Source organism: Marmota flaviventris, chromosome 4 (assembly GCF_047511675.1).
Source record: "Marmota flaviventris isolate mMarFla1 chromosome 4, mMarFla1.hap1, whole genome shotgun sequence".
Taxonomy (NCBI): Eukaryota; Metazoa; Chordata; class Mammalia; order Rodentia; family Sciuridae; genus Marmota; species Marmota flaviventris.
The window spans coordinates 76680239-76706901 of NC_092501.1; the positions used below are offsets into that span (position 1 = coordinate 76680239).

Sequence of the window (26663 nt, forward strand, 5' to 3'; positions counted from 1 at the left end):
GGAAGAAAATCAGCACCCAACTCTAAAGTCAATGCCTGGAATCTGTCAGTCCTACCAGGAAAACAAGGGAGTAATTTAGTGTGGCTCTCTTATGTCAGCCCCAGGGCACAAGTATAGATAAGGCAGGTTCCCTCTCCTCCCAGTAGCTCTGCTTCTTAGGGTGTGAACACACAGGAGGGCAACAACACAGTCACACAAAGCCCTGGGGAGAGACAAGCTCTATCTGAGCAATGGAGGATGCCTTCCCAGAGGTGATGGCATTTGGGATGTGTTCTGAAGAAAGAGTGAGAGCAGTCTGGGAAAAGAAGAAGAAGAAATCACCTCCCTTTCATATAGACCTCGGGGGGAAGGCTTTTGCCCAGATGGAATCACAGAGAACATAGTGCAGGCACACATGTATGCATGAGGCGGAGGTGGTGCCAGAGGTGGGGTAGTGAACTGTTCGGAGTGACTGGAATATACCATGTGGAACAAAACCTGTTTAAAATAAGAACTTTATTTTTATGGCAACCAATTCTTAATTCATTCAACAAGAAGTTATTTGGGCACCTAGTAGTTAGGTGCAAGAAATTAAACTAAGTAGCACAGAAATTCCCCATCTCCAAAATGAACAGGCATAGGTTATTCTGATTTGCTGTCACTCTTAGCGTGGAAGGACTCAGCTGAGCATGGGCAGGAGGCTCTGCAGTCCTCTATACAGGAGGGTCCCTGGAATAACGGATGGGATTCTCTAAAGATGAAGGGATAAACACAAAAATGCACTGAAGCTTTGGTACAACCTGATCCATCCTGGAGGAGACTTTGGTTTGTAGCCAGCCCATCAGGAAACCAGAACACACTTGCTGGGCTCCATGGAAGAGAGGTGAGCTGCCAGGAGGCCAGAGCCTGCCACATGAGCTGGAGTCTGGCTTTCCAGAGCAGCTCGTGAGACTGCCACAGGCAAGGTTCAGATGGCCACACTGTTTGGTATCCGGTCTGGGGACAAGTAGTAATAGGGCAGCTTTTTGTTCTTGTTGCGCTCAGCAATGACGCTGACAATGGCCTCCAGGTTCTTGCGGAATCGGGCCATAGCCTCCTTCACAGGCTTCTCAATGAAGTGCTCTTCTGGGTACATGCCTAGGAACAGCTGAGGGCACAGACATGGGCAGAAAGCTTAATCTAAGATAGGACCACACAAAGTGACAGGCCTTGTGCCACCCCTGTGGACCATCACTTGAGAGGACAGGGAAGGAACATCTGCTCACCTCCCCTTTTCCTCTACCTTCTGCCACCTGCTCTGATGCAGATGTAGCATATGTAATCAGTAAAATACTATTCAGTCATAATGAAGAATAAGATTTTGTCACTTACAATAACATGGATGAAGCTGGAGGACACTATGTTAAATAAAATAAACCAGGCACAGAAATTCTAATAGTGTATGATCTCACTAATGTGTGAAGCCTTAAACAGTTGATCTCATAGAAGTTGACAGTGGAATGGTGGTTAACAGAGGGGAGGGAAGGGGAGAAGGAGAAAGGAGGAGAGGATGGTCAGTGGGTACAAAGCTACAGTTAGGAAGAACAAGTCATAGCCTGCGCCCTCACTAGCCCCACCACTCTGAGATCTCTCTAGGCCTCACTTGAAGATTTGGTAGCACCTGCAGCTGATTCTGGGCCCTCCAGCCTTGGAGGTCAGGATTCCTTGCTGTAGGTTCCATTCCCTCCTTCATGGTCCCCACCCCTGCCACCCTTTGTAACAAATAAAACCTTGAACTTGAGAAATGGGTTAAACCTTGGGTGATCTTCCAGCTTCCTATCCTGTCTTCTCACCTCATTCTCCTGAAACTGGCTCAGCGCCCACACTGCACCCAGATGCCAGCAAGAGCGGCCACGGTCCGGCAGAGTATCCACAATCTGTTCTATGCTCACCACTCCCTTGGCTGTGGGCGGTGGGGCACGCATGGTTGGGGGAGCATTGGGGATCCAGGAACACCAGTCGTACTGCAGAGACAGTACCCACAGAAGTGGGCAACCCGGAAGTCCGGCCACCTGCCCACCTGCAACCCACCATATCTGCAACTGCCTGACCCACAGGGCACTGCCCGTTCGCCTTTGCCCCTCTTCTTGGGTGTCACCATCCCTCCTAGGGTACTGCACCTCCTCTCCAAGGTTCCATTCCCTCCTTTCTGGTCCCCACCCTACTCTCCCTCTAGCAGCCCACAGCCGGATCCTCCTTCGCTGAACTGGTGGAATAGGTGCCTGTAAACACTGATTCCAGGTCCAGAGTCTGTCAAGGGAAAGGCTGTTAAGGCCAGGAGGAAAAGACAGTGCCCAGAGCAGAGGAGGAGGCAAAGGTGGGCCCAGCTTCACCAGCCAGCAGTGGATGAAGGGATTCTGAGCGAGTTCCCGCCCTGAGGGTTCCCCTTGTCCAGCTTACCTGGCCAAAGTTCACCGCTGCGTGCTGGGCTGAGGCCGTAAAGATCACTACAGTCAGGTACTCAGACAGCTTCTCCCGGGTCTTGATTGACTTGGGGAAGCCTGAGGGGAAACCATGGCTGAGCTCTCCCCCCACCCCACCGGGGGGAGGGACCCCTGACACTGCCTCTCACCCTGCCCCCTGCCCCACAGCCCACTGCTCTCAGCATCTCTGCAAGTGCTGGAGAAATTGTTGTGCCAAATAATCCAGCAGGGGACAACCTTTCCAAGCACACCACTGAGAGGGATCCCACCAAGTCCCCCAGGGCAGTCAGAGACACAGAAGAGCTGCTGTGGCCCACCTGAAGCCTTCTTGCCCCGCATGCCATACATGTAAACATCCTTCACGAAGTCCTGAAGCTCCTGGTCCTCTTCTACAACCTGGTCACTCTCATAGTAGATGTTCACCACTTCGGATGTGAACCTGGCTCAGAAGGGGGCCGGCAGGAATAAATGACCCATCTTTGACCTTAGTGTCACTCCTTAATGCCAGGACTCGGGATCCCCTCAGCCCCTCCCTCCATCAGTGCCTAACCACTGAGCCAGATCACTCCCCATTGACTTGTCCTGGGGCCTCCTTCGCAAAGACACCTGCCATTACTCACGTCTGAATGGCATCCCACACCAGCAGCCCATCATCTCGGTAGAAGTAGTAGGGAATGTCTTCAGTGCTCTCCATGCCCCGGGCTTTGATGGCCGCAGGAAAGCACAGGGAAGCATAGGTCAGGTCCTTCAAGGCCTTCTGTACCATCTGCACGTGCCCGCCACCTCCGGTGGCATTGGCCTGGATAGGAGGAGAGAGCCCCTGATTGAGGGTGGCTTTCCTCCTGCCCAGCTGTCCAGCCCAGGAGTTCATCCCTGCATCCACGAGAAGGTGGGAGGGCAATGGGGTGGCAGAGCAAGAAGGGCAAACCTTTTGCCTGCGAGGTGGGGAATGCGTGATGTTTAATTTGTAGAAGGCCTAGCCTTCCAACCCCCATGATGAGGTAACAGGGAGAAACCCCTCCCCACCCATTGAAAGGGACTGAATACCATGTATTGCAGTGCTGCAGGAGAGGAGGGAGGGATAGGCTGCCACCTGCAGGAAGGCAGCCAGACAGCTGGCAGATGTGTAGGCACCCACCGGTGGGTGACCGGGTTTCCTGATGCCTTGCTTGGGGGAGACTGGGTTATGGGTCAGGTACATTAAGGGCATGGAAGGAAAGAGGGTGGGAGGCTGTGCTCAGAATGTTAGGCAGGTCCCAGGCAGAATGGTAGGGGTGTGCAATGTGGGAAGGGGACGCAGATATTTGGTGTGTATGAGGTCAGTTGTCTATGAGGAATGAGGCTCTGGGGCCTGGAGAGGGGAGGGGTGGTAACAGGTGACAAAGAGACATCACAAGGAGGAAGACCTGGTGATGTCCTGAGAAGAAGAGAGGGTGCCTTGACTGGTGGAAAGGCCTGGAGGTTAGTCATAGAAGCTGGGAGTTAGCTTCAAGTACAGCCTCCAGTCTTCTGCCTTTTCCAAGCCTCCACCCAGCGGCCCAGCCTCATTAAAGGGCATCTAACTTCAGATGGGTTGTAGAGACAACCGAGCAGGGATATCACAAGTACCAAGCATGTCGGAGAGCATCTACCTTGTCAAAAAGGCCATACTCGCAGATGAGCTGTTCGCGGGCCTTGGTGTTGATGGCGATGGTGAACCTCACATGTGCCACCAACAGCTGGGCAGGGAAAGAGCAAAGACCTCAGAAAGGGCCTCCTGGGTGCTGAGCATCCCCACCCCAGCTCATAATCCAAAGGATGATGCTGAATACAGTGAGGAAGTGAAGGTCTGGGTGCCCATCTTCTTGCTAAGTAATTGCTAGAGGCCTGGAGGACACAGCTTAATGCTTAATGGCAACGGCAATGACAATAATGATAAAAAGGATAATAGTCAACACTTTTCTCTTTTTTAAAAACATTTATTTTTTTAGTTATAGGTGGACACAATGCCTTTATTTTATTTTTATGTGGTATAGTGCCTCATGCATGCTAGGCAAGTGCTCTTCCTCTGAGCCACAACCCCAGCCCCAATAGTCAACACTTTTCTAGTGCTAAACTATGTGCTAGGCATTGCTTAAGCTCTCTGAATTTATTAATTATTTTAATCCTGACCATCATCCTAAGAGGCAGGGATGTTACTTTAACTTTCTTTATAGATGAGGAAACTGAGGCATAGAGGTACTCTTTAGCCTTCAGTTACTCTAGCAATCGTGCTGGCAGGTTTCAGGAAGATGGAAGGAAGATTTTCAACCTCTACTTCCCAGCCAGCCAGGCTCCGTGTCAGGTCTAGGCCCTGGGCCCTGTCCTAACCTTACATCTGAGGGACCCCTCAGGATCCCAGCTGCTTTCTTCCATGTGAGGCATTACTGCCTCCCTGAGCATGTCTCCCTGCGTTCCTCTCTGCTACTCACCCCCAGCCACAGACCCCCTGAGGGGATGTCAGCTACCCTCCCCAGTGCTCTCCTTCTTCAGGTGGGGCTAGAACTGGCATACCTTGAAAATGGGGTGCACAGCAGGCAGCTGGCGATACATGGCGATACCAAAAACCTCAGATATCAGGTGTGTGCGCAGAAGGTGAGTGATGGTCTGGTGGACATGGAAGTCACTGGAACGCACCCAGATTTTGGCTAAAAGCCAGTCATATTTGGCATCCGAAGGGAGAAAAATAGGATTCTCCTCTCCTGGGGTTTGGTTGAGCTGATATGTTGAAGAAAGACATTACATTGTATATTTTGCTCTAGACTACAAAAGAATCTAAATGTCTTCAATAGTGACTTTCAAATCACAACACAAGCATGGAGGGCCTCCAGGGGCCCAGGGTTCATGTCCTAGCTATGACACTTATAACCTGGACAACCCTAGATGACTGACCAAGTCTTTCTGCACCCCAGGGACAGTAATTCCTCATGGAGTTGTTATTAGGCCACATGGAGACATCACAAGAAGAGGGAGGTGAAGATGGATGTGATCTCTGCTCTTGACCTTTTCCCTCCTGGCTTCCTACTAGTCTCCCACTGCTGTTTCTTGAACTTCCAGACCCTTGTCTCTGGGAAGTAGAGATTAAAGTATCCTTCCCTTGAAGTCTAGGGCTCCCCAGGGTTTGCCCAGGTCATCCCTTCTTGCCCTCAATTAGCACCTCTGGGACCAGGGCTCTGGGGCCCTCTTGCTGCCCAATCTTAGATTGAGCAATTTGAGCCCTGCCCTGGGCTCTAGACCTATAGCTGGATGTAGCCTGTAGTACAGGCCCAGCTCACCTTCTTCTTTCCAGTTTGAACCCCACACTGGGGCCAAGGTGATTTTTCTCTAAAGTACAAGTCATGTTATATTAATCTCCTCTTGAAAAATATTCAGTCATCTCTTAATGCCAGAAAATGAAATCCCCAAACTCCTTGGTGATCTGGCCTCCAATGTCTCTACATTCTGGTCTTTCCACCCTCTCTGCCTGGCCCACCATTGATCCCTAGCTTCACCTGTGACAGCATTCATCCTTAATCATCCCTGTTTTTTGTGGTTTTTTGGCTTTTTGAGTGGGGCAGGGTAGGGAGGTAGGGAGAGCGAAAGAGAGAGAGAAAAAGAGAGGGGGCAGTTGGTGCTGGGGTTCAAACTCAGGGCCTAATGCATGCTAGGCAAGTACTGTAACACTGAGCCACACCCTAACCCCACACATCACTCATGAAATACCAGCATCATTTCAGTACCCAACAGTGAGATCTCTGGGGAGTCTGGATGGCAGATGTTAGGGCTACCCCCATCTCTTAAATGAGGACAGGGAATCATGGAGGGGCTGGCATTTAAAGTGACTTGGGGGAACAATGTGCCAGCAGTAGCTGCCAAGGCTGAGAGCAGGCTGGGAAGAGACTTGGCTGGGCTTTGTGCAGTTGGAGAGACCAGTGTGGTTCCAGCAGAGACAGAGAACTGACCCAGCTGAGGGAGGCACTCAGCTATGTCCCACTATTTTGGAAAGTGACTTCCTTGTCTGTTTCTTCCTCTAAAACAGGAGTATCCTGTAGAATTATAATGTGAACCAAATGAGGAGTTTCAAATTTTCAGGAAACCATGTTTTAAAATATAAAAGGAAACAGGTGAAATTTAGGTTTATGACATAATTTTAGTTTACCCAGTATATTCAAAACATGAAACCAATCTACAACTATTAAATATTTCATCCCCTGCCCCATTCTAAGTCTTTGAAATCTGGCATGTACTTTGCACCTATAGCAGTTCTTGGTTTGGACTAGTTGAGTTTCAAGGTGCTCCAGAGCCATGCGAAGCCAGTGGCTTCTGTACAGGCTAAGGGACAGAGCTGTTCTAACAGCTGCCTCTGGTGGAGAGAGACGGGTGGAAAGAGAGGAGAGCAGAGGTTGGCCTCCAATAGTATTCTTGTTTGGTCTTTTATTAATCGGATCCATTGTCCATCTTTAATTAGATAATTTCAGCTAAAATTTGAATGATCAAGTTTTCCGGAAAATTAAGAGGTTGGGAGAAACTTGTGCAGATCAAATTCTTGCCCCTCTGAAATAACCCCAGGGCTCAAAGTCCTCAGGATCTCCACCTCTCCGATGATTTACTCATTTGCATTAGCTGCCCTGGCAACAGGCACCTGCCACTGTGCCCCGCCTCCTAGGTGTCCTCTGATAAAGTCCTGACATTCTCTAAAACATTCCTAATATGCTCCCTTATAGGCTTTGGGACCTGGAGACTCTCTGCTGTGTGGTAGGGGTTTTACCTGTACTATCTCACTTAATCTTCACGATGACTCTGCAAAGCAGGTATTCCTTATCATTTCCATTTTACATAGGGAGAAACTGAGGCTCTGAGTGGAAACAGTAGCTCTCCCAAGTCACATAGGAGGTAAAGAGCTGATCTGGGACAGTTCCACTCTCTGCCCATTTCAGATCTACCACACCACTTTCTCCCTTCTCTCCTTTCTCTGCAAATCAGCACTGCATTTGCATTTCCTCAATGAGCTCTTAGGCTCACTTTGCACTTTGCCCTCTCACATATCCTTCACAGCATCCCACTCCTGTCCAGGGCCTTAGCCTACAGTGGTACTCCAGAATGTCCCCTGGGCAATTTGCTTGTGTTTTTCAAATTTTAGGGGGGAGGGAAGTGGGGGGTGATAAGGAAGTAGCTGTTTGTTTTTGATTACAAAATCGTATTTTCTTATTGTAAAAAATAAATTGGTTATTGAAGAAGAGCTCAAGAAAGAGAACATTTTATGATCCATATCTAAGAGCTGACCACTACCTTCTGGTAAGCCTTATTCATTAGGTCTTTGCATATATTCATATTTATCTGTTGAATTTTCCATAAACAGAATTTTATTAGAAGAAATATCTGTCCCTTCTTCTTTTGCTCAACTGACTCCTAACACACGTAACCCCAATGTTCCCAAGTGGGTGACCAGGTAGCTGCTCAAGTATATGGTGTCTTGTGTCTTTGTATTCATTTTACATAAATGAATTCATAGTATCTATACAGTTTTGTTTTGCTTTTCCATTTTGCTAATGTATTTCAGAACCCCACCCCTCACCCCCAGGACATCTGGGACATATCTAATACGCATCGTTAACTTTTATTAGCATCCCTAACTGCTGGTGAAGCTGAGAATTTTTCCATATGATGTTTGTCCCCTTACATCTCCTTTTCTGTGAATAGACTATTCATATTCTCTGGCCATTTTTTTAATTGAGGGATTTGTCTTTTTCCTTATCTGTTTGAAGGAGCTCTTTGTATATTATAGATTTTCATCCTTTATCTGCGACTGGTGTGGCAGCTAACTCACCTACTTTATTTGCCTTTTGACTTTGTTTATGGTGTATTTTACTATTCAATGTTTAAATATTACATAATCAAATATGTCTATCTTTTCCCTTATAACTTCTTGGTTTCTTGTTTTCACTTTAAAAGACTCAATCCTCACATTATCCATTGTTTTTCCACATTCTCTTTTACTTTTTTTATCTTAGTTTTTATTTTATTTGAGTTTTATTTTTGTAAATAGCACAAAGGAGGGGTCCAGTTTGTTTTCTCCCTATGCAATGGCAGTATGATAACACCATAAAAATACCATTCCCTTCCCCTGAGTTGAAAACCCATCTTAAATTCCTCTATATGGGGGGCCTATTTCTAGACTCTGCACCATCCTCCCACCCCCAATCTGTCCTCATGCATAGCATCTGCTTTAACCAGTGACCTTAAAATATTTCTTCATATCCATCAGGGAAAGGTCTCTTTCTGTTTTTGTTTTTTCAAAAATTTGTGCCTGTCTTTGAAGATTTCTTCTCCTATATGAATATTTAAGTTATTTTATTTAGTTGTCTTGTGTGCTTTTTTAGTCTCCTCACACTATCCCCAATAAAGAATTTGATTAAGGTTTTAATTGGAAGCACATTAAGTTTATATAATAATATTTGATAGAATTGGCCTTTATATAATAATATTTGATAGAATTGGCCTTTTCTTAAATGTTTGTATTACTGCATTATAATTATACATAATAGTAGCATCTTTGTATCATACAAGTTGAATAGAAATTCAATATCAAATCATTGTTAATATTTATTTATATATCCTTTAAAATGATTGCAGTTTTTCTTGATATTAGCATTCCATTTTGTTGTTAGCATGAAGAAAGGCTATTTAATTTATTGGGAATATATCTGTCTGGACACTGAGCTAAACAAACTTATTTACTCAAATAGATTTTTAAAAACTGAACATCTCTTGTGTTTTCTAGGTCTACTGTCATACCATTATTTGAAAAGATAATATTCCCAATTCTCTTACAATTTATTCATTATGCTTTACTGCGCATGATAGAACTTCTAAAATAATGTTGAATAACAATGGTGATATCAGTATTTTTGTTTGTTGGTTTGGTTTGGTTTTGAAATGCTGAGGATGAATTCAGGGCTTCAAGTGTGCTAGGTAAGCACTCTGATTTAACTACATCCCTGCCCCATATCGACACTCCTGTTTATGATTTTAATGGTAATACCTTTAGATTTGTATCTTTTTGAATGATACTTGTTGTCTAGGTTCTACATAAATAAGTTCATTCTATTATTATTTTAATTTTTTTTGTTGCTGTTGTTACTGGGGATTGAACTCAGGGGCATTTAACCAGTGAGCCACATCCCCAGCCCTATTTTGTATTTTATTTAGAAACAGGATTCTCTGACTTGCTTAGCACCTCCCTGTTGCTGAGGCTGGCTTTGAATTCTCTATCCTCTGAGCCATTGGGATTACATATGTGTACCACCAAACCTGGCCTATTTTAACTTTTACTAGTTATGGCTACAACATGTTATTAAATTCCTTTTTTTTGATCAATTGACATAATATAAGCTTTCTCCTTATTGGTATAATGCATTGTGCTTATACCACACTGTGCTCTATTGATACTGAAATATCTTAAATAAACCCTACATGGTTGTAACATATTAGTAACATATTATTACACTACAGCAATCACTTTGCTAGTATCATTTTTAAAAGTTTCTTTTTCAATCTTGATTGCTAACTTGGATTAAATTTTCTTTTGTAGCTTACTTGTATCCAGTCTCAGAACTAAGGCTACGCCAGCTTGAAGAATGAATTTGAGGACATACCAATACCTCAAAGAGCTTTGGAAACATTTGTTGTTTAAAGGTTTGCTAAAACCTAGGTGCTCAGCATACTGACCTTGCACCAGTCTAGACATTTAATTTACTTCCTATTGTTATATGGAAACTGGGTTGTTTTCTAGTTTCTTCTAATTTATATTTCCCAAGCTTTTTATGAATTTTCTTTTGATTTTTTCCAAATTTGTTGTCATACAATTACTCTTTCTAAAAAATCTATAATCTAAAAATCTCCTTTCTTATTTCTACTCTTGTATATTTTACTTTCTCTCTTTTCTTTTTGTTTTTGGGGTGGGATAGAAGCCAGGAGCTCTACTACTGAGCTAGCCCCTCTCCACTTTTTTCCCATCAGTCTAATGATCAGGTCTTTAAAAAGAAAAAAAAAAAAAAAAACTCTCAGAGAAACAGATTTCATATTTATCGTTCTCTGGCATTCATTTACATGTTTTGTTTTAGAGCATTATAAGTATACATAGTATTTGGGTTCATTTTGACAAAATCATACATACGTACAAAGAATTTGATTCCAATCCCATTTCCCACCCTCCTTTTTGTTCCCTCCTGTCTCCCCATGTTTTCTCTCCTCTAATCCATGAAACTTTCTTTCTTCTACATTTACATAAAGGTGAAATTCCCTTTGGTACTTTTCTGTATCACTTGGGTCTTTATAGTTTGCAAAGTTTGCAATTTTCAGGAGAGGAGAGAAACTCAGAAGCTCCTTTGGCTTGCTCAAGTCGCAGGGTCTGCTGTCAAGTGGCAGAGCTGGGATTTAAGCCACTCCTCTGACTGGACAGGCTCCTCTGGAAGTATATGTCAGTGGCAACCAGCCCCTCTTCTGGCATCTCCCAATGATGATTTCTTTCCTATGTCACCTGTTCCTTCTGCCTCTCTTTCTCAGGCATAGGGCTTCTCTCTGATAACGCACTGGGGGTTCCTTGGGGTGGAGGTTGTGCCCCTGGGAGACTGGAGGAGCATGGCTTGAATCCCAGCACTCTGATTAACACTGTGCACCTGTGCCTCAATTTCCTTATCTGAGGAAAATGATCTACATGAATGAAGACAATTCCCTATCTGAAACCCCAGTGGCCAAAGTGCTTTAGAATTCAAAAGATTTTAGGATTTTAGCAGTGTGTATATTTCATTAGGTGACTTGCCCCACTTTTCTGGGTCTGGGGAAACATAATATTTTATATTACAATACAATTTTTGTAGTGGCCATTTGCATATCACATTGAATGGGAGAAACTCTAAATAGCTTTTCTTTTTGGTTCATAGAAGGTTTATTTGCAGCCTATGAATTTGCTATAAGGTTTTGAAATACATGCAGTTTCAGTATTTTTTAGATTTCTAAATTGAGGGTAAGGTTTTGAGGACTGGGTAGGTAACCCCTAGATAATCTTGGAGTGTGGTTAGGGCATGACAAATCCAACTTCCATAATGCTCTCAGCATCCAGTATCCAGTGCTCAGGCATTGTTCGCTGAATGTGCATCTTCCCATCCCCATATAGGGTCCTGTACAGTCCCTCTCCCAGCTCCCAGTGGTCATCATTTATTTAGTCCTGTCCTGCATGTTCTGGGCCTGATCCCTGCTGTCTATGTACTTGCTCCCGTTGTGCAGGGCAGGTGAAACTGTGTGCAGAACTGCCTCTTCCCCAGACTGTTTCCCCCATCCTTCACTATCTTTGAGAATGCAAGAACCCATAGGCATCAAGGAAAGTGTCCCAGGGCTGTCCCATTTCCTAACATTCGTGCCCATGGTGCCTATTGGTGGCCTCAATCTCCAGATCAATTCACAACTTCACCTACCTATGGGCATCTTGATTTGGGGGCCCTGGCTAGGGCTATCATTCCAGAGCAGATCCTCAAAAGCATGTCTTACCCTGCCAGAGATTTCTCAAGAATATCTGGGAGAATGGAGCCCTCTCTTCCTCCCTGCAGGAGGCAAAAAGTTCTAATGTCTTATTTTTCCTTCAGCTTCAGCACCTTCCTTAGACCACGAGGCAGAGCTGTCTTCCCCTCCTGGAGATGCACATGAAGCTGCTTAGGAAATTCCTCCCCCAGGTCTTGCATCCCCACATCCACCTGAGGGCAGAGAGGTCCAGAAAAGCTAGAGATAAGCAGCCTACCTGGATGGCAATGGGGACAATCTTGTTGGCCAGGTTCTTATACAGCAGGCAGATGGGCGCAGCCAGGAACTGGTGTGTGCAGGGGTCAGTTTTGTTGGCATCAATTCCATCCAGCAGCTCATAGTCCACAATGAAAATGTTCCCTTGCTGCAGGAGGCAGAGGAGTCCAAATCACTATCAGCAGAGTTGAACCCAAGAGTCAGATTGGATTAGGGGTAGGAAATGATGGTCTTTGGGAGCCCTTTCTCTTCCCAGAAACTCAGTGGAGTTCACAATTTATATTTCTTTTGACCTCTAATTCAAAGGTTGATGCACACGAAGTATATTCCCAGGTAAGGTAAAGGACTGGCAGCAGCTAATTATACACTTGTTCTACCTGAAACCAGCTTGATCCTCATGAAAGTTGGTCAGAGAGCACCCAGAATGGCAGTTTAATAGAAAGAAGGTAAAGTTTAGATAAAATAGATGAGAGAAGTCATATACCAAAAAGTGACACATAAAATTTAAAACTGGGCAAAGTAGCCATTGTGGGTGCCCCCCCACCTTGCCACCCATCTCCCTCCCGCCTCCCTGCCCCGCAAGGGTCCCCCTGGAGAGGGAGAAGTAGATAGGGAATGGAAAAAAAGGGGTTGATGCGGTGGGAGGGTCTGCAGGGTTGACATGTTTTGTGACATCCTGGTCTGAGGCTGGCGACATGGTGAGTCACTTGGTGGAAATTCATAGGACTCCCTGACTCCAGATGCGTACCCTTTTCGGCAGTTCTGAACACACCCCAGTACAAAACTAGCGCGCCTGTGATCTGGGTGGTGGACAGCCGTTCTGCACCAGGAGTCCTCTACAGGGAGCCAGACGACAGCGCGGAGGCCAGGTGCAACGGTTTGTTGTCTGCTCCGGTTGCAAGGCGGAGTTCAGCTGGCGGCAAGGGCGTTGCAAGTGGGAAACGGTTCAGGGCCTGAGATTTCTGGAGACATCAACAAAAGGCCACCGCCTGCTCTGGTGGCTCGGCGGATCCACAGCTCAGGCGCAGAAGAAGCTGCGCCGACTGCGCATGCACCCAACACCCAGGCTGTGGTACCTTAATTAGGCACCAGAAGGCGCCCCAGAGCCCGCCACTTCCATTGCCGCTGCCCTCCTTTTCTTGTCTGACATTAGGAATGCGCTTTGAGCATCCCAGCCTAGTATTCGCAAAATGGGGAGGGCTGGTTTTGGAGGTCATCTTCCAGGACCATCCGGACATCTCTTCAAGGAGTTGGGCCCAAGGAACTGTGGGGAGCAGGGCTGACTGGGTTACCAGGACGGGCTGGACACTTTAATGACGACTGCCCAGAAGGAATAGTTGCAAATAAAACCTTGAGACAGATAACCCAATATGATACCCAAAGGGAGGTCCCAGGAACTCAGGTCTGGGAACCAGCAGTTCCTGGAATCTGGGACATTTCTGTTAACCCAAGACATCTTTTTGGAAAACAAGGCCCATCTCAGTTCTGAAACACCAGGATTTTTCCAGAGACATATTCTGGCCTCCCTAAGTTCTGAGTCCTCTTTTGGTCAGCAAATTCCATTTTGCTGGCAGTGGTGATTGACTCAGGATTCAAGCTTGGACATTGGGACTATTGGGAAAAGGGGTCTTTGTGGGTGAGGCTGGGAGGGGTGTATGTACTAAATTGGAAGAAGCCAAGTCTGAAGCTGTGATCATTTTTAATCCAGCGAAGGAGACCATTCTAAGAAAAAACTCCACCAGAGGCAGAGTTGAAAAACGTACATCATCTAAGCCTGGTCCAGCTATGCCTGAGCCCATTAGCTCAGCTTTGATCCAGTACAATTCTTGTAAAAAAAACAGATTGAGTTAATTTTTGTGACTGATATGAAGTACAAAAATTAATGCAATCTTGAAGAATAATGAATTGAAACCAACAGCAGGAATACACACAAACACATACACACATTATTATCAGAAAACCAACCAACAAAAAAACCCAACAACAGGATAGTATTTCTATTTATGTTCCAAAAATAAATTTCACGGAAGATTCTTAAAAAGAAAGTATTCAGGAGTTTTCATAGTTCACAAGCTTACCATAGATCATTAAGAGTCTGTCAAAGAAAGGTGGCATGAATGTGGGAATTAACAATTGTGTTGCTTTGTGGAAGATGAGGACAGGGTGAAAAACAGAGGAGTGAGTATACATAAGAGTCTAGTCGCTGGTGGCTATTAGATTATTGTCTCATAATTTAAAACACAGCTGAGTGACCAGCTCAAAGGAAAGATGTCATGTAACCACCTGACCTGGAGGCAGCAGTGGGAGGCTGTGACTTTATTTGGCAGGTCACAAAGTGTCTCTTCTTGAGTGGCCAGGGGCCACAATGGCTGCTCAATCCGTTTCAATTTTAGGATTTTCTGACTTTTAGAGATGTATGACTTTCTGATTTAAGGTGTGAGAACTATAGCCTGAGTCAACATTACCACATCTGGCAATTAAATCTACAGAGAAGTAATGTGCTGTGTGTATGTGGTGGGTTGTGTGTTGTTATTGTTGTTTATATGACCAGGTAAGTCAGACAGTCAGCACCACCATAGGAACAAAGGAAAAATGCACTCCTAGACTTTGGCTTATGACAACCAAGAAAAGATCCAAACTTAACCCTACCGTTTATCAGTTTCCAAGCAAGCCTCATTTATCCACCCTCAAACAGTACCAGGTACATCGTTAGAGCCAGGTGCTTTCACCAAACTCATTTTTATCACAAGGCAGAGATGGTTGAGTTGAAGCACCATCACAGGTCACACCTAAAGCCCATTAATGTCCTATCCCTCAGCCCACTCCTGCAAGCAGACATTAAAATCAGCTCCCTTCTTTTGTTCCAGGGAACAGCCTGACACTTTCTTATTAAAGTTGTGTCTCCCTTCTCAAGCAGAAGCCCTGTAAAGGCTTTGCCTATTTGTATTTGTGTGACTCAATTTTGTTTTTATCATCATCATTTCAAAGTTCTCAGTTCACATTTCTAATTAGAATGTAAAGAATTATTTCAGCCCCCACCTTGTTCTTAAACACAGCATGCTTCTTTCTCCAGTTTTTTTCACTTTGCAAGGTGGGTGATCATTTGAGTAAAAACATCTGTCACAATGCTTGGCCTAGCACAGGCCCCTAGTCAGTGGTAGGTTTTGTAATTATTGGTATCAAAGTTGACAATATACTCCCAAATGTGAGTATCATGGAGAAACATCACCTTCGATTCCTCTTTTGATCTTACACAAAACAGTTAGCACAATGGCCAGGGCTCTCATTAACGCTGCTGCCAGGAAAAGGAAGGAGCCATTGGCTGACCAGACAGGTCTGGAGATTATGATCTGGGTACCAGTGAGCACTGGTCAGCAGGAAGTGACTTCTGCCTGACAAAGTGTGGCCTTGAAAGCTTGTCCCTACCTGCACCTCCTGCTCCAAGCTGAGCTGCCGCTCTAAGCTGCACTCCACCATCTCTGTGGTCACTGGGAGCTTCACAGGCAGCTCCGAGCAGCGCCTGATGAGCACAGGGTTGCATCCATTTAGAAACTGGTAGCCAAACATGAGGTCTTCTTGCCAGTGTTTCATGACCCGTTCTGGGAAGAGAAATGAGGCCCAACATGAGCCTTGTGCCGAAGGCAGCTAGGGCTGTGGTCCTCATGACCCTGTCCTAGAGCAGAGTATCTGCTAGGTCCCCTCTCCTGGGTACGACTGAACAGCCTGTTGGCCACAGGCATCACTAGCCACACCCAACTGTATGCCTCTGCCAGCCACTGGGTCAGACTATGATGCCACCCCGTCTTCCCTGAGCTGGCTCTTAGTGTGGCTCACACACCTCCCAGAATACCCACCCCTCTCTAAAGAACTCAGGTCCTTCAGCCCATCATGGAGGGAGATGAGGGAAGTAGAGGGTAGTCCTGGGGTGATGTTAACCAAAGTGCTGCTTTCAACTGTTCTTTATCCAACCACTCTTGTCTCCTTAACTTTCTGTGACTGTTTCCTTCCCATGTCATTATTGCCAATTACCAAGACCAGTGTTCCAACAAAAACGCATCTTGGTTCAAAGGACCTAACTTCACTCTTTTTTTTTTCTCCTTCCAACTTAAAAAAAAAAAGCTAAGTCTTGACTTCATTGAGTCCAGAAGCACCGTGAATTATTGATTTTTGTAAAGAAAAAGTTATATATCAGATAAAGAAAAATATCATTTTTTTGAGACTTTTGATGACAAAATGAGGTTGAGGGTATAGAAGCTTGAATGTTTAAGCAGGAGTATGGGTAACCAACCACAAGTTAGGCAAGTGGTGTGGGACACAGCAGGTGGCTAGCCTGGATGACTTGTGGCAAGTCCCCTTGACCTGCTGAGCTATGACCCTTGCTAACTTCCTGGTACATCTTGAACAGAAAAACAGCATCCCCCTCCCCAGTACTGCAAAATCCCCAAAGGCACACTCACCAGAAATAGTGTTGCTGATCTTGACAAAGATTTTCTCGAAGTCAGCAAAGTCACTCCAGGATGACTGGAACATGTGCATGAAACGGTTGATGAACAAATTCTCCATTCTGCAGACCAGGAGACAGGTCACCCTCACACATGCCACTGCACATACCTTTCAGGATCCTTATGATACCCCCAAGCAGCTCCCAGCAGCCGGTTATGGTTTTGTGGAACCAGAACAGAAACTGGCCCCTAGACCTGATGCTCTTCCTACTGTACCTCACCTATAGAAGAGACCAGGCCAGTTCCCTCCAGAACAGCCTAGTGCCTTACATCTCATCCATGAATGTGTTCATGCATTCATTCATCAGGCATTTGTTGCTCCCAACTCAGTGAGTCAGTTCCTGAGCAAGTTTTCAGGGACAAAATGTTCTACCTTCTGTGCAGCTATTCAATCTAACAGTCTGGATTTGGAGGGATGAGTTCAATTGAGATGATCCTTATTTACCTTCTGCCTAACACTGGCTCTATGCATGGTACTGAGAAGGATACAAGTTCAAATGCTCAATACACAAGACAATAAAATAAAAACCCAAGACAAGAGCTTACTACACTCAAAATGCAAATTTTAGGTAAAAGAAGGGAGATGTGAGTGGCCGGAGCAATTCCAGAGGCATTAGTGAGGAGGCAGTGTGTGGAATGCATCCAGAAAGGTGAAGAAGAAGAAAAAATCTTCCCTGTATGACCTAAGCAGTGTCCAGGACCAAGCCTGGGAGTTTTGTATGCTTCTCATTGTGACACACTCTGCCTCAGTTTATCACTCTGGCACACATAGCTGAGAGTAATGAGGGCTTTCTTCAGCATGACTCTGGCTGCCTCTCAGGGGTCAGGTCTCTCTATCTGCTTTGTCCTTTGCTTGAAGGGTTCCCCCTGCCTGAAATGGTCTGCACTTCTCTTTCTTCTGTATTATGGATTGAACTGTGCCTTTCCTATTCCTTTGTTGAGCCCCTAACTTTCAGTTTGATAGTATTAAGAGATCAGTATACATTCACAAGACTGGGGTCTTAATTAGAATAAAAAATATTCCATGCTTGTATAATTATATCAAAATGGTCTCTACTGTCATGTATAACTAAAATAAATGATAAAATAATTTTAAAAAGAGATGGGTGACACCTTAGGGGGGGGGTAATTACATTTTGGATGGGGTCCTCATAGGAGATTAGTGCCCTTATAAAAGGACACACCAGAGACTTTGCTGGCTTTCTCTCTCTCTCATCCATACCGTGTGAAAGTTATTATCTATAAGTCAGAAAGCGAGCCTTTGACAGAACCCATATCTGTTGGCACCTTCATCTTAGACTTCCAGCCTCTAGAATTGTGAGAAAGAAATTCCTGTAGTTCTGTGGTATTTTGTTATAGCAGCACTTCAAGACTAAAACATCCTCTTATTTATCATGTGGGTTAGAGTATTTAGAGTGCTCAACTGGTGTTCACCCCACTTTCCTTCAATTTCAAGAAAGATGCCCCTTTCTCAGAGAAGTCTCCCCTTCCCCAGGCTAGTGCCATGCTCTCTCCCCTGTGCTAAGCAGCACTCCTCACAGTTTAGGTGAAAACTCAAGATGATGAATATTTGCCAAGGGCAAAGGGCAAGGACATGTCTGCATTGCTCAGCACAGATCCCATGCCTTCCGCATGCAGAGGGGCTCAGGGAACATTGCTTCATAAACTGAAAGGTGCCCTAGATGCCTGGTGGAGGGAGCCGTGCAGTGGAGCTCTCCTAGTGGGTTTTCCTACCTACCACCCTCTGTGGGTGATGGGTAGAGCCAAGGCCATCCAGAGCAGCAGCTCTGAGCACCAAGAGCGCAGCACCATGCTTGGACTCAGCCCTTAGGTAGTAATTTGTCTAGGGCTGAGCTACCAACATATAAGGCGTCTTGTCAGGGGCAATTTTAGGAGTCTAGCAGCCTCCTTGAGCCTCCTGACCCAGCAAAACCCAAGAACTGAGGTTGGAGTATTCTGTCCAGAGTGAACCTGATTGATGGGATAGAAGATTCGGGGATGTCAAGCTCTGCTTTCCCAGGGGAGATAACCTATGGACATGCATGAAGCAGTCAGTTTCAGAACCACAGAAGGAAAGAACCCTATGGACCAGCAGGGGATGTTAGGGACTCTCCTGGCCTTACCAGACCGAGGAAAGCCATCTGAGGGCCTTTTGAATCCTTCTGCAGTTCAGCAAATGCTCTGCTCCTTTGTACTGGTCATTCTGTCCTCTAGGAGGGGATCCTTGGGCTGCTCAGGAGAGGTTCACGGGACCATGAAGGCTGGAGACCTTTGTGAGAGTCAGGTTATTTAGGGGATGTGTTGGTGCACGTTGCTGGAGCACAGCCTGGGTAGTGTGGCTGGCTTTGTGGTGACTACACACCTTGGAGCTGTAGAAAGATGCTCTCCTTGTCTTTTCCTTGCCCTTCCATTGTGGAAAGCAGATCTTTTCCATCCATGCTGAAGGGCAGGCTCCTGCAGCCCCATCAGAACTATGGTGATACAGTCAAGATCAAAGAATGCCCCAGCTCAGCTCCTCTCAACCTCACTATCTCCTTCCTCATCCACGATTAGTCAGTCAGTGCCTTGGGCAGAAACCCTTGTGAAGCTAGAGGAGTATACCCCACTGTGGCATCTGGAATCAGTTTGGATATGGAAAGTGACTTATTTCTGGAAGGGAGAGGCTTTTGGGGGCTCCTAAGATCCTGTAGGGGCTCAAGGATGACTCAGCACTAGATGGTTCCCAGGAATAAGGTCCTATGCCTGGTGGGAGTGTGTGGGGAACTGGCGGTGAGTCATGTCTCCCCAGCTGGGTCTTTTTGACCTCAAAACAGAAGGTCAGCACTGAAACAGGGAGGGGTGTGGCAGTAATCAGAGGAAGCCACATATTCAGAAGAAGTGGGGTTGAGAGGAAAAATATTTACATATACCCTAGAGGCAAAATATTTCTATATGGTTATAGACACCTGGAATTTTGGGGACTTTAAAGATCTGTTTTTGTAGAAAAGAAAACCTGCATCCCAGATGTGGCTTCTGGCTTGTTCAAGGTCACATAGCTAGGTAAGGACATAGCAGGTAAAGGCATAGCCAGATAATAACAGGGGCAGGAAATGACACCACAAGGTAGTGAAACAGCCAGGGGAAGATGTGGATTCATACAGATAAAGCCAGATGGGAACCCAGACTGACTCCATGGCTTTCTTCTATGCTGAGCTGCTGGCCTGGGCTGGACACCAGCTGTTGGTGCCAAGAGAGGCAGGAACTCTTGCCTCTTCTGCTTCTCCCTGCTCCTTTGCTCCTAACAGCTTCTCCATTTTCCATTTCAGTTTTGCTGTTTGGGGTAGGGGACAAAGCTTACAGAGGAGGAGCTGGCCTCCTTCCAGGCACAGCAGGTGGCTTAGAGGAAATAGTTCAGCTACCCAGAAGTAGGGAGGAAACCAAGCTGTGCAGAGCCAGGGGCTCAATGGGGAAGGCCTCCTGGGTGACCTCAGCCACAAGTTTCAGCCTTCTACCATGGGGACTAGTTAATCGTGGACAGAGAAGTACTTCCAAAGCCTGATCCACGGGGGACAAGGGCCCTGGATATATGCTTTCCAGCACATTATCCTCGGGATCCACGAATGCTGAGAGGATCTTCCTTTCAGTCCACCAGGGGCTGCATCAGAGGGTCTCAGACTCTACAACACCCCCACCATGTGCTGAGGGTCTGAACACAAGAATCCTGCATGGGGCTCGCAGTTTCTCCAGGCCCAGGAGAGAGGGCAGCTGAGGGGTACAGATCAGCACAGAACATAAGGGTCTGGTCTAAAATTCCAGCCCAAGCACTTCCCAGCCACACAGGCTTGATAAGTCCCTTACTTTCATAGTGCCTTAGTTATCTCATCTCTGAAAAGGACATAAAGATAGCCACTGTCTCACAGGGCTGCCATGATGTACAAAAGCATTGCTAGGTAAAGAGTTTAACAGATATTAGTGACTATTACCATGGTTATCTCTTGTTGTTCATATTAAAGTCTACAGCCCAGGTCCTTGTGTTCTAGGGGACCTGTTTACAAAGTTGGTCTACAGCTAGCAAGTGGTTCTTTCCCTTCCCCTTGTCCCTCTTTCTAATTTCTTTGACCCTTTTCTTCCCTTCCCCCGCAATAAACTTTTCATAGAAAAGTAACCTTTACCCTTCTGTTCTCTGTCCCTGGTGCTAATACTTCAAAGTGGCCACAGCCAAAGGACCCTAATCATCTCTGATCTCCTCTGATCTGACAAGTGATCTGTCCTTTCTTGATTCTAAATGTCTGCCCTCAGTGTCTGTCCCTTGGACCTTGCCCCTGCTTCCAACCCTCATGACCATGCCTGCCCAGGTACAGGAGATACTCCTTGTCCATCTCCTGCCTTGGCAGGCTTAGCCCCACTTCCCTGTACAAGCATCCACTCTGCTCCTCCTAGGTTGCTGTGACTCTTACTTTCACAAAGTGGCCATCTCTTCACACTCCTTCTGTCCAATCAGCATGGCTAATGCCTATATGCCCTTCAACACTCAGCTTGGGCATCTTCTCTTCCAGAAGCCTTTATTTTATTTATTTATTTATTTATTTATTTATCTATCTATTTATTTATTTATTTTGTCTGATTCCCTCACTCTAGTCTACATATCCAACAGGAATACAGGATCAAGAACTTAGTCTTCTTTGTTGGCCTGCTCCACCCACCCAGGATATGAATCATTCTTTTGTCCAGTGTATCCACCCATTGGTCGTTTTGTAGCCATCTCATCTCAGATAACTGATCAGTTATCAGATTGACTGTAGTGGTATCACAGTGATTGTGGTCAAGTAACCCTTATTTTAGTTAATAAGGGCCCCAAATGCCAAAGGAATGATGCAGATAATTTTAATATATCAAAGAGAAGCTGCAATGTGTCCCATTTAAGTGACAAGGTAAAAGTTCATCATAGCTGTGTATGCTCAGGAGAAAACACAGTGTGTATATGGTTCAGTACTGTCCACAGTTTCAGGTTTCTACTGGAGCTCTTGGAACATATCCTCCACCGATAATGGGCCACCACGGCATGAGAGGCACTGCTGAAGAATTTTCAATGTTTAGGGGTAGCATTAGTGAAGTTAAGGAACTAACACTCTAAGAATACTTCACTGGCATGGGGTCATCTGGTTTATGAGGTGGAGTGGCAATAACAGGGTAGGGGGTCTTCTTCTCATGCAAAACTCATAGCTCTGCTTTCCAGAGTTATGTGAATGAGTTTCCTCAGCCACCCTCCTTTCCATCCCTTTGTGGTCACTTCTCTTGCCCCAGCCTCTGTGCTATCCCTCTGCCCCATATTGGCTCTGAATTTTACTTCTCCACTAAAAATCTTCTCCCTCTATGGTGCTCTGTCTCTATTCCCCAGGCTCTTGCCCTTCTGAAGCCTCCCTCTTCTCAAAGGACTGCTCCATTCTCCCCTTTTGAGCAGCTGCCACATAGTTGTCCCTCAATATCTGTGGGAATTGGTTCCAGGATCCAGGACCTGATGGTCTGTAGATGCTTAAGTGCATTATATAAAATGACTTGGTAATTTGCAAATAACCTATGCACACCCAAGAGCACAGCCCCACAAGCAAAAAGGCGAGGAAATGGTGGCTCAGGCAGGATGGATCCTGGTCTTCAATGCTCCTTGAGTTGAGATACCCTAACAATTGCCTGGTGGTTGCAGGTTTTGTTGAGAAGCCTGTCTGAATGGCCACACCAAATGCCAAGCAAGGTGTTTGCAATACTAATACTTTAAATCATCCCCAAATTATTTACAATAACTGATATACTGCCAATGCTATTGAAGCAGGCATTGTTCTGCATTGTTAAGGGAATAATGACCAGAAGAAAAAGTTTAGTTTTATGGTTTATTTTTTGGGAAAAATTTCAATTTGCATGTGGTTAGGAATAGGAGGATCAGTTGTATATAACTGTCCTCCTTGAACAAGCAGCAGATGGCTGTCTAGGGACTGTGGGCAGGAGCAGTGGGATTGTTGCTTTCAGACCACATTCCTCTCCTCCCTTCCAAACCTCTGCCTGGTCTTGGCCTCACTCCCCTGTCCCTCACAGGGCTGCCATCTACTGCTATGGCCTTAAAGCTGGCTGCACCCTCTCAGCTTATCTTTTTTAATGACCAAACTTATCTTTTTTAATGTCTTCAATTCTCCCCTCAGAATCTTCCCATTGTGAGCCAAACTCTGACTAGACCCTACACCACATCCTGCATCTGCCCTGTTCCCTGGCCCCTGTGTTCATGGGGCCTCTTCCCCACCTGGGCTTTTCTGGCCCATAAAGGCTGTCAAGGTCAAGCTTCTAAAATGCAGCTCTAACTCCATCACTGCTTGTTTCAAACACTCACACATCTCCCAATTTCCCTGGATGCAGAAGATTCATTCTATTGATGGCAAATATTACAACTGCAGCTTGTGGTAGTGCATTGGATGCTGCCTTCCTGGGAAGATAGCTGTGGTGTGGGTTGGGTGCCTTATGGCCCCTGAACAAGGATGCTTCACACAAGGCCCTTTAAGGAACTGTCCTCCACCAGTCACGTCTGTTGCAAATTGCACAGAGGGTATATGGTTGAGCTTCTCAGTCACCATACTCCAGACTCATGCACATTCTGTACTGTCTGCTCTATCAAGAAGGAAGCTCTCTTTCTCAATTTCCTTTAAAGAGGCCATTCCCTTATCAGTCTCACCAGTCCTGCAATTGAGTTCCATACTTCAAACAGTGAGTGCATAGATGATAAACACACAGGCTGTTCTTCCCTTAAAGCCACCAGGAAGTTTCACAACCCACTGGGCTCCCCAGCAGGCCTGACCTGGCCATGACACACCTTTGTGAACGGTGCTGTCCCCATCACAACATCCTGTCCTGTTGTCAGACCCCCACGTGTGTCTTCTTGGCTTGCAACAAAGCCAGACCAAATGTCCCTTGGCTTTGAAGCATTCCTGGGTCCTATCATTAAGAGAATGCCCAGGTGGAGAGTCTCTTTATGTACTTCTGTCTGAGGGTGCACCTGCTCAATGGCCAGGTGGTGCTGGAGGAGCACCCAGTGGGTCTCACCCCATTATTAAGAATGGGTGAAGACTAGCACTGTCTTTAGGGGTACCCTTCAATGAATCAGCTCAGATGGCTTACATGGCCCCAAATCAGTTTCATAATCCTGAGTAGGAGCTGGGTCTTCTTTTCCAGAGGACAACATCTAGTCTCAGAGAAACTAGACAACATCCTAGGATTGCCCGCACCAGCCAGAGCCCCTCCCCATGTGCGCTCGTAGAGTGGGTTCCTCTGAGTTGCCTTTGCCTCCCTAAGATTCAGCCCACATGGCTCAGAGGAAGGTCCTCTTGTCTCTTGGATCTCATGTGTCTGGGTCCAATGTGCCAACACAGAGTCAGTGCTCAGCTGACTGCCCCAGCTGTGCTGTGTTAGGAGAAGCTGAAGGGCCTATCCCAGGATTTCTTTGCTTTTATTCCTGCCAAGCAGCCCCTCATTCAAGAGGCTAAGTGACCAAGATGATGTGGAGCCAGATGGGCTGCAGCAGTACTGAAGGGATGGTGGCCCGGGGGTGTAAGAGCACAGGGGACGAGACTTCACTAGGCCCAGGGACTGACAGGAGCTTCTTGGAGAAGGGTCTGTTACCCACATACTGGCAAAGAAGCGGAGAAGGGTGTTTGTGGCAGAGAAAACAACATGGGAAAAGTTAGGGGGCCACGAAGATGCCCTATAGATAACTGGATTCACGTGGCTGGAGCAGCCTGGGCAGGTGCGGAGGAGAAAAGCCTGGGGATGGCAGGTCCACTTGAATGGATCTTAAAATCTAGGTAGACATACCTGGGATCTCACCTGAAATTGGGACAATCACTAAAGGATTTCAGGGAGGAGAGTGAAAGAATTATATTTGCTTTTTTATAAGCAGCCTCCCAACAACTCATGAGCCAACCAAATGCTGTGGAAGCTCAGGGGAGCAGGTGGAAGGATATTTCCAAGAACACTGATACCAGGGAGAGATGATGAAGCTTCGAGAGCAGGACAAGTTCCCTGAGACCCCAGCACACGGACTTGATCTTACATACAACTGGTATGTGAGGGTAGGTGAGGCCCAGAGAGGCCTTTAGGCCAGTGTTTTCAAGTCTGGTTGCACACTTGAGTCACCCAGGAAAATTTAAAAGATGCCCCAGCAGCAATGCAAAGACCACAGTTCAGTGGACTATATGGGGAGGGGTGGAACAGCATGGAATCTATAATATTCAATGTAGTCGGGATTGAGAACCTCTGGTCTTGGCTGCCGTGAGCCATGAAGGAGATGCATGAGGAGAAGGTACTTGTATCTTGTGTGTGTGTCCTTTCTCCATAGTGAAGGGAAGTCCTGGGAGGTAGCAATACTGGCCCCTAGTGGCCAGATGGGTCACATTCAATTCATTTGACAGAGTTGTCTGAGCACCTATTCTGTGGCAGCTGCTGTGCCAGGCTCCCTGGATACAAAGATAACAACGACCTTAAGAATCACTGAGTAGACATAAGAAAGGCACTGTCTGGCCTTCACGCCACCTCCCTCCTTGCTTCCCTTCCTTTCTTCCATCCTCCACCCAGTGCCTAGACACTGTCCACCTTGATTTGGGCTTCGATAAGATAAGATGTGGCTGGCAACTGCATGTTCCAAACAATAATGCCCACCCAAGGTGAAAACACAGCAATGCCTGGTGCCTACAGTCCTCGGGTTACGACTGTGTTAGTACACACGCTGACCTGGGTTAGAGGTTATCTGTGGTAGTACACTGAGAATTCACTCTATGGCCAGGATATAATCAAATGCTTTGGGTGCTGCTCATCCAACCCAAAGCCCCCATGAGGAAAGGAGTAAGAGTCCCATGCCCAGCCCTGGCTTCCGAGGGGCCACCCAGCATCCTTAAGTTCTCAGAAACTCACGCTTTGGAGTAGTTCAGGACAAAGTCCACTCCTTTCTCACTATCAAATTGGATATCCCGGGGCAGATCCTTATGGCATCTGGCGTCGATACTCAAGGGGAAGCCAGGGTTCCACTCCATCCATCTAGCATGAGAAGGGAGAAAACCGGGTTAAATGCTAACCTTTGGTTTGGTCCCATCGGCTGGAGGCTGCCTGTGTTGTCTGCTATGTGAAAGGTGGTGCCTGACATGCCCACTCTACTGACTCTGCATAGACTGAACCTGCATCCAGCAAGATACTGGGACTCCTTTCCAAAGTCCTGTGGCTCTGACCATAACAGGGGGAGATCTGAGACTGGCTTACAGCCAAGGAATAGTGAATGGAGTAGATGTGCACTAGTACATCAAAAACAACAAAGGAAGCCTCAGGAGAACTCATGGTTTAGAGGCAACTTCAAACAACAATATTTCCCATATAGCAGACACCTGCCTTGCTGGTCACAGGAGGCAGAAGTGGTTAAGGCTACCAAGCCACAACCAACTTGGATGTTCAGTGTCCTCATAGCTTGGTCAGTGTGCACCCTTGTACTGTGTGCATGTTCTTCATGTGGTGGCCAAGGAAAATGGGACAGTTCTGTTGCCTTCACAACAGGACTGCAAGGCAGTGAGAGAAGTGGTGAGGACCCCAGGCACAGACTGTGGAGGGGCTGCTCTTTCCAATCTATGAGCCAACAGCAGGTTTAGAAATTAGTATAATTAAAATTGTTCCCTCCCAAAGTGAACCATGCACTAAATCCAATAAGAATTTTAAGATCCTGGTGCCCTTGAAAATATCTTGTAGCATTGGACACTTGTGTTTTATTTTCCTACTCTACTTTTCTTTTGTTTATTTATTCACCAACCTTAACTGTGAAAACAAGATAAAAAAAATGGTGTTCATTTGGGGGGAGTAAGAATAATAAAGTAGTATTTGTTTAAAAAACAAAATTTACTCTTTTTTTTTTTTTTTTTTTTGATACCAGGGATTG

General features: G+C 46.0%; 1 protein-coding gene across 2 annotated transcripts in view; it reads right to left on the minus strand.

Annotated features, from left to right (window-relative positions):
- Positions 1-476: 476 nt before the first annotated feature.
- The window catches only part of Alox5 (arachidonate 5-lipoxygenase), a 58641-nt gene continuing 32454 nt past the window's right edge, over positions 477-26663 (minus strand). For both annotated transcript variants that reach the window (XM_027947935.3, XM_027947936.3), the window contains 11 exons: positions 25658-25780; positions 16688-16794; positions 15657-15829; positions 12232-12378; positions 4974-5177; positions 4073-4159; positions 3062-3240; positions 2759-2880; positions 2419-2519; positions 1812-1982; positions 477-1126 (listed from right to left, as the gene is read on the minus strand). In XM_027947935.3, coding sequence (XP_027803736.2) covers positions 947-1126; positions 1812-1982; positions 2419-2519; positions 2759-2880; positions 3062-3240; positions 4073-4159; positions 4974-5177; positions 12232-12378; positions 15657-15829; positions 16688-16794; positions 25658-25780 — 1594 coding nt within the window. In that variant the 3' untranslated portion in view covers positions 477-946. The remainder of the gene's footprint in view (positions 1127-1811; positions 1983-2418; positions 2520-2758; positions 2881-3061; positions 3241-4072; positions 4160-4973; positions 5178-12231; positions 12379-15656; positions 15830-16687; positions 16795-25657; positions 25781-26663) is intronic.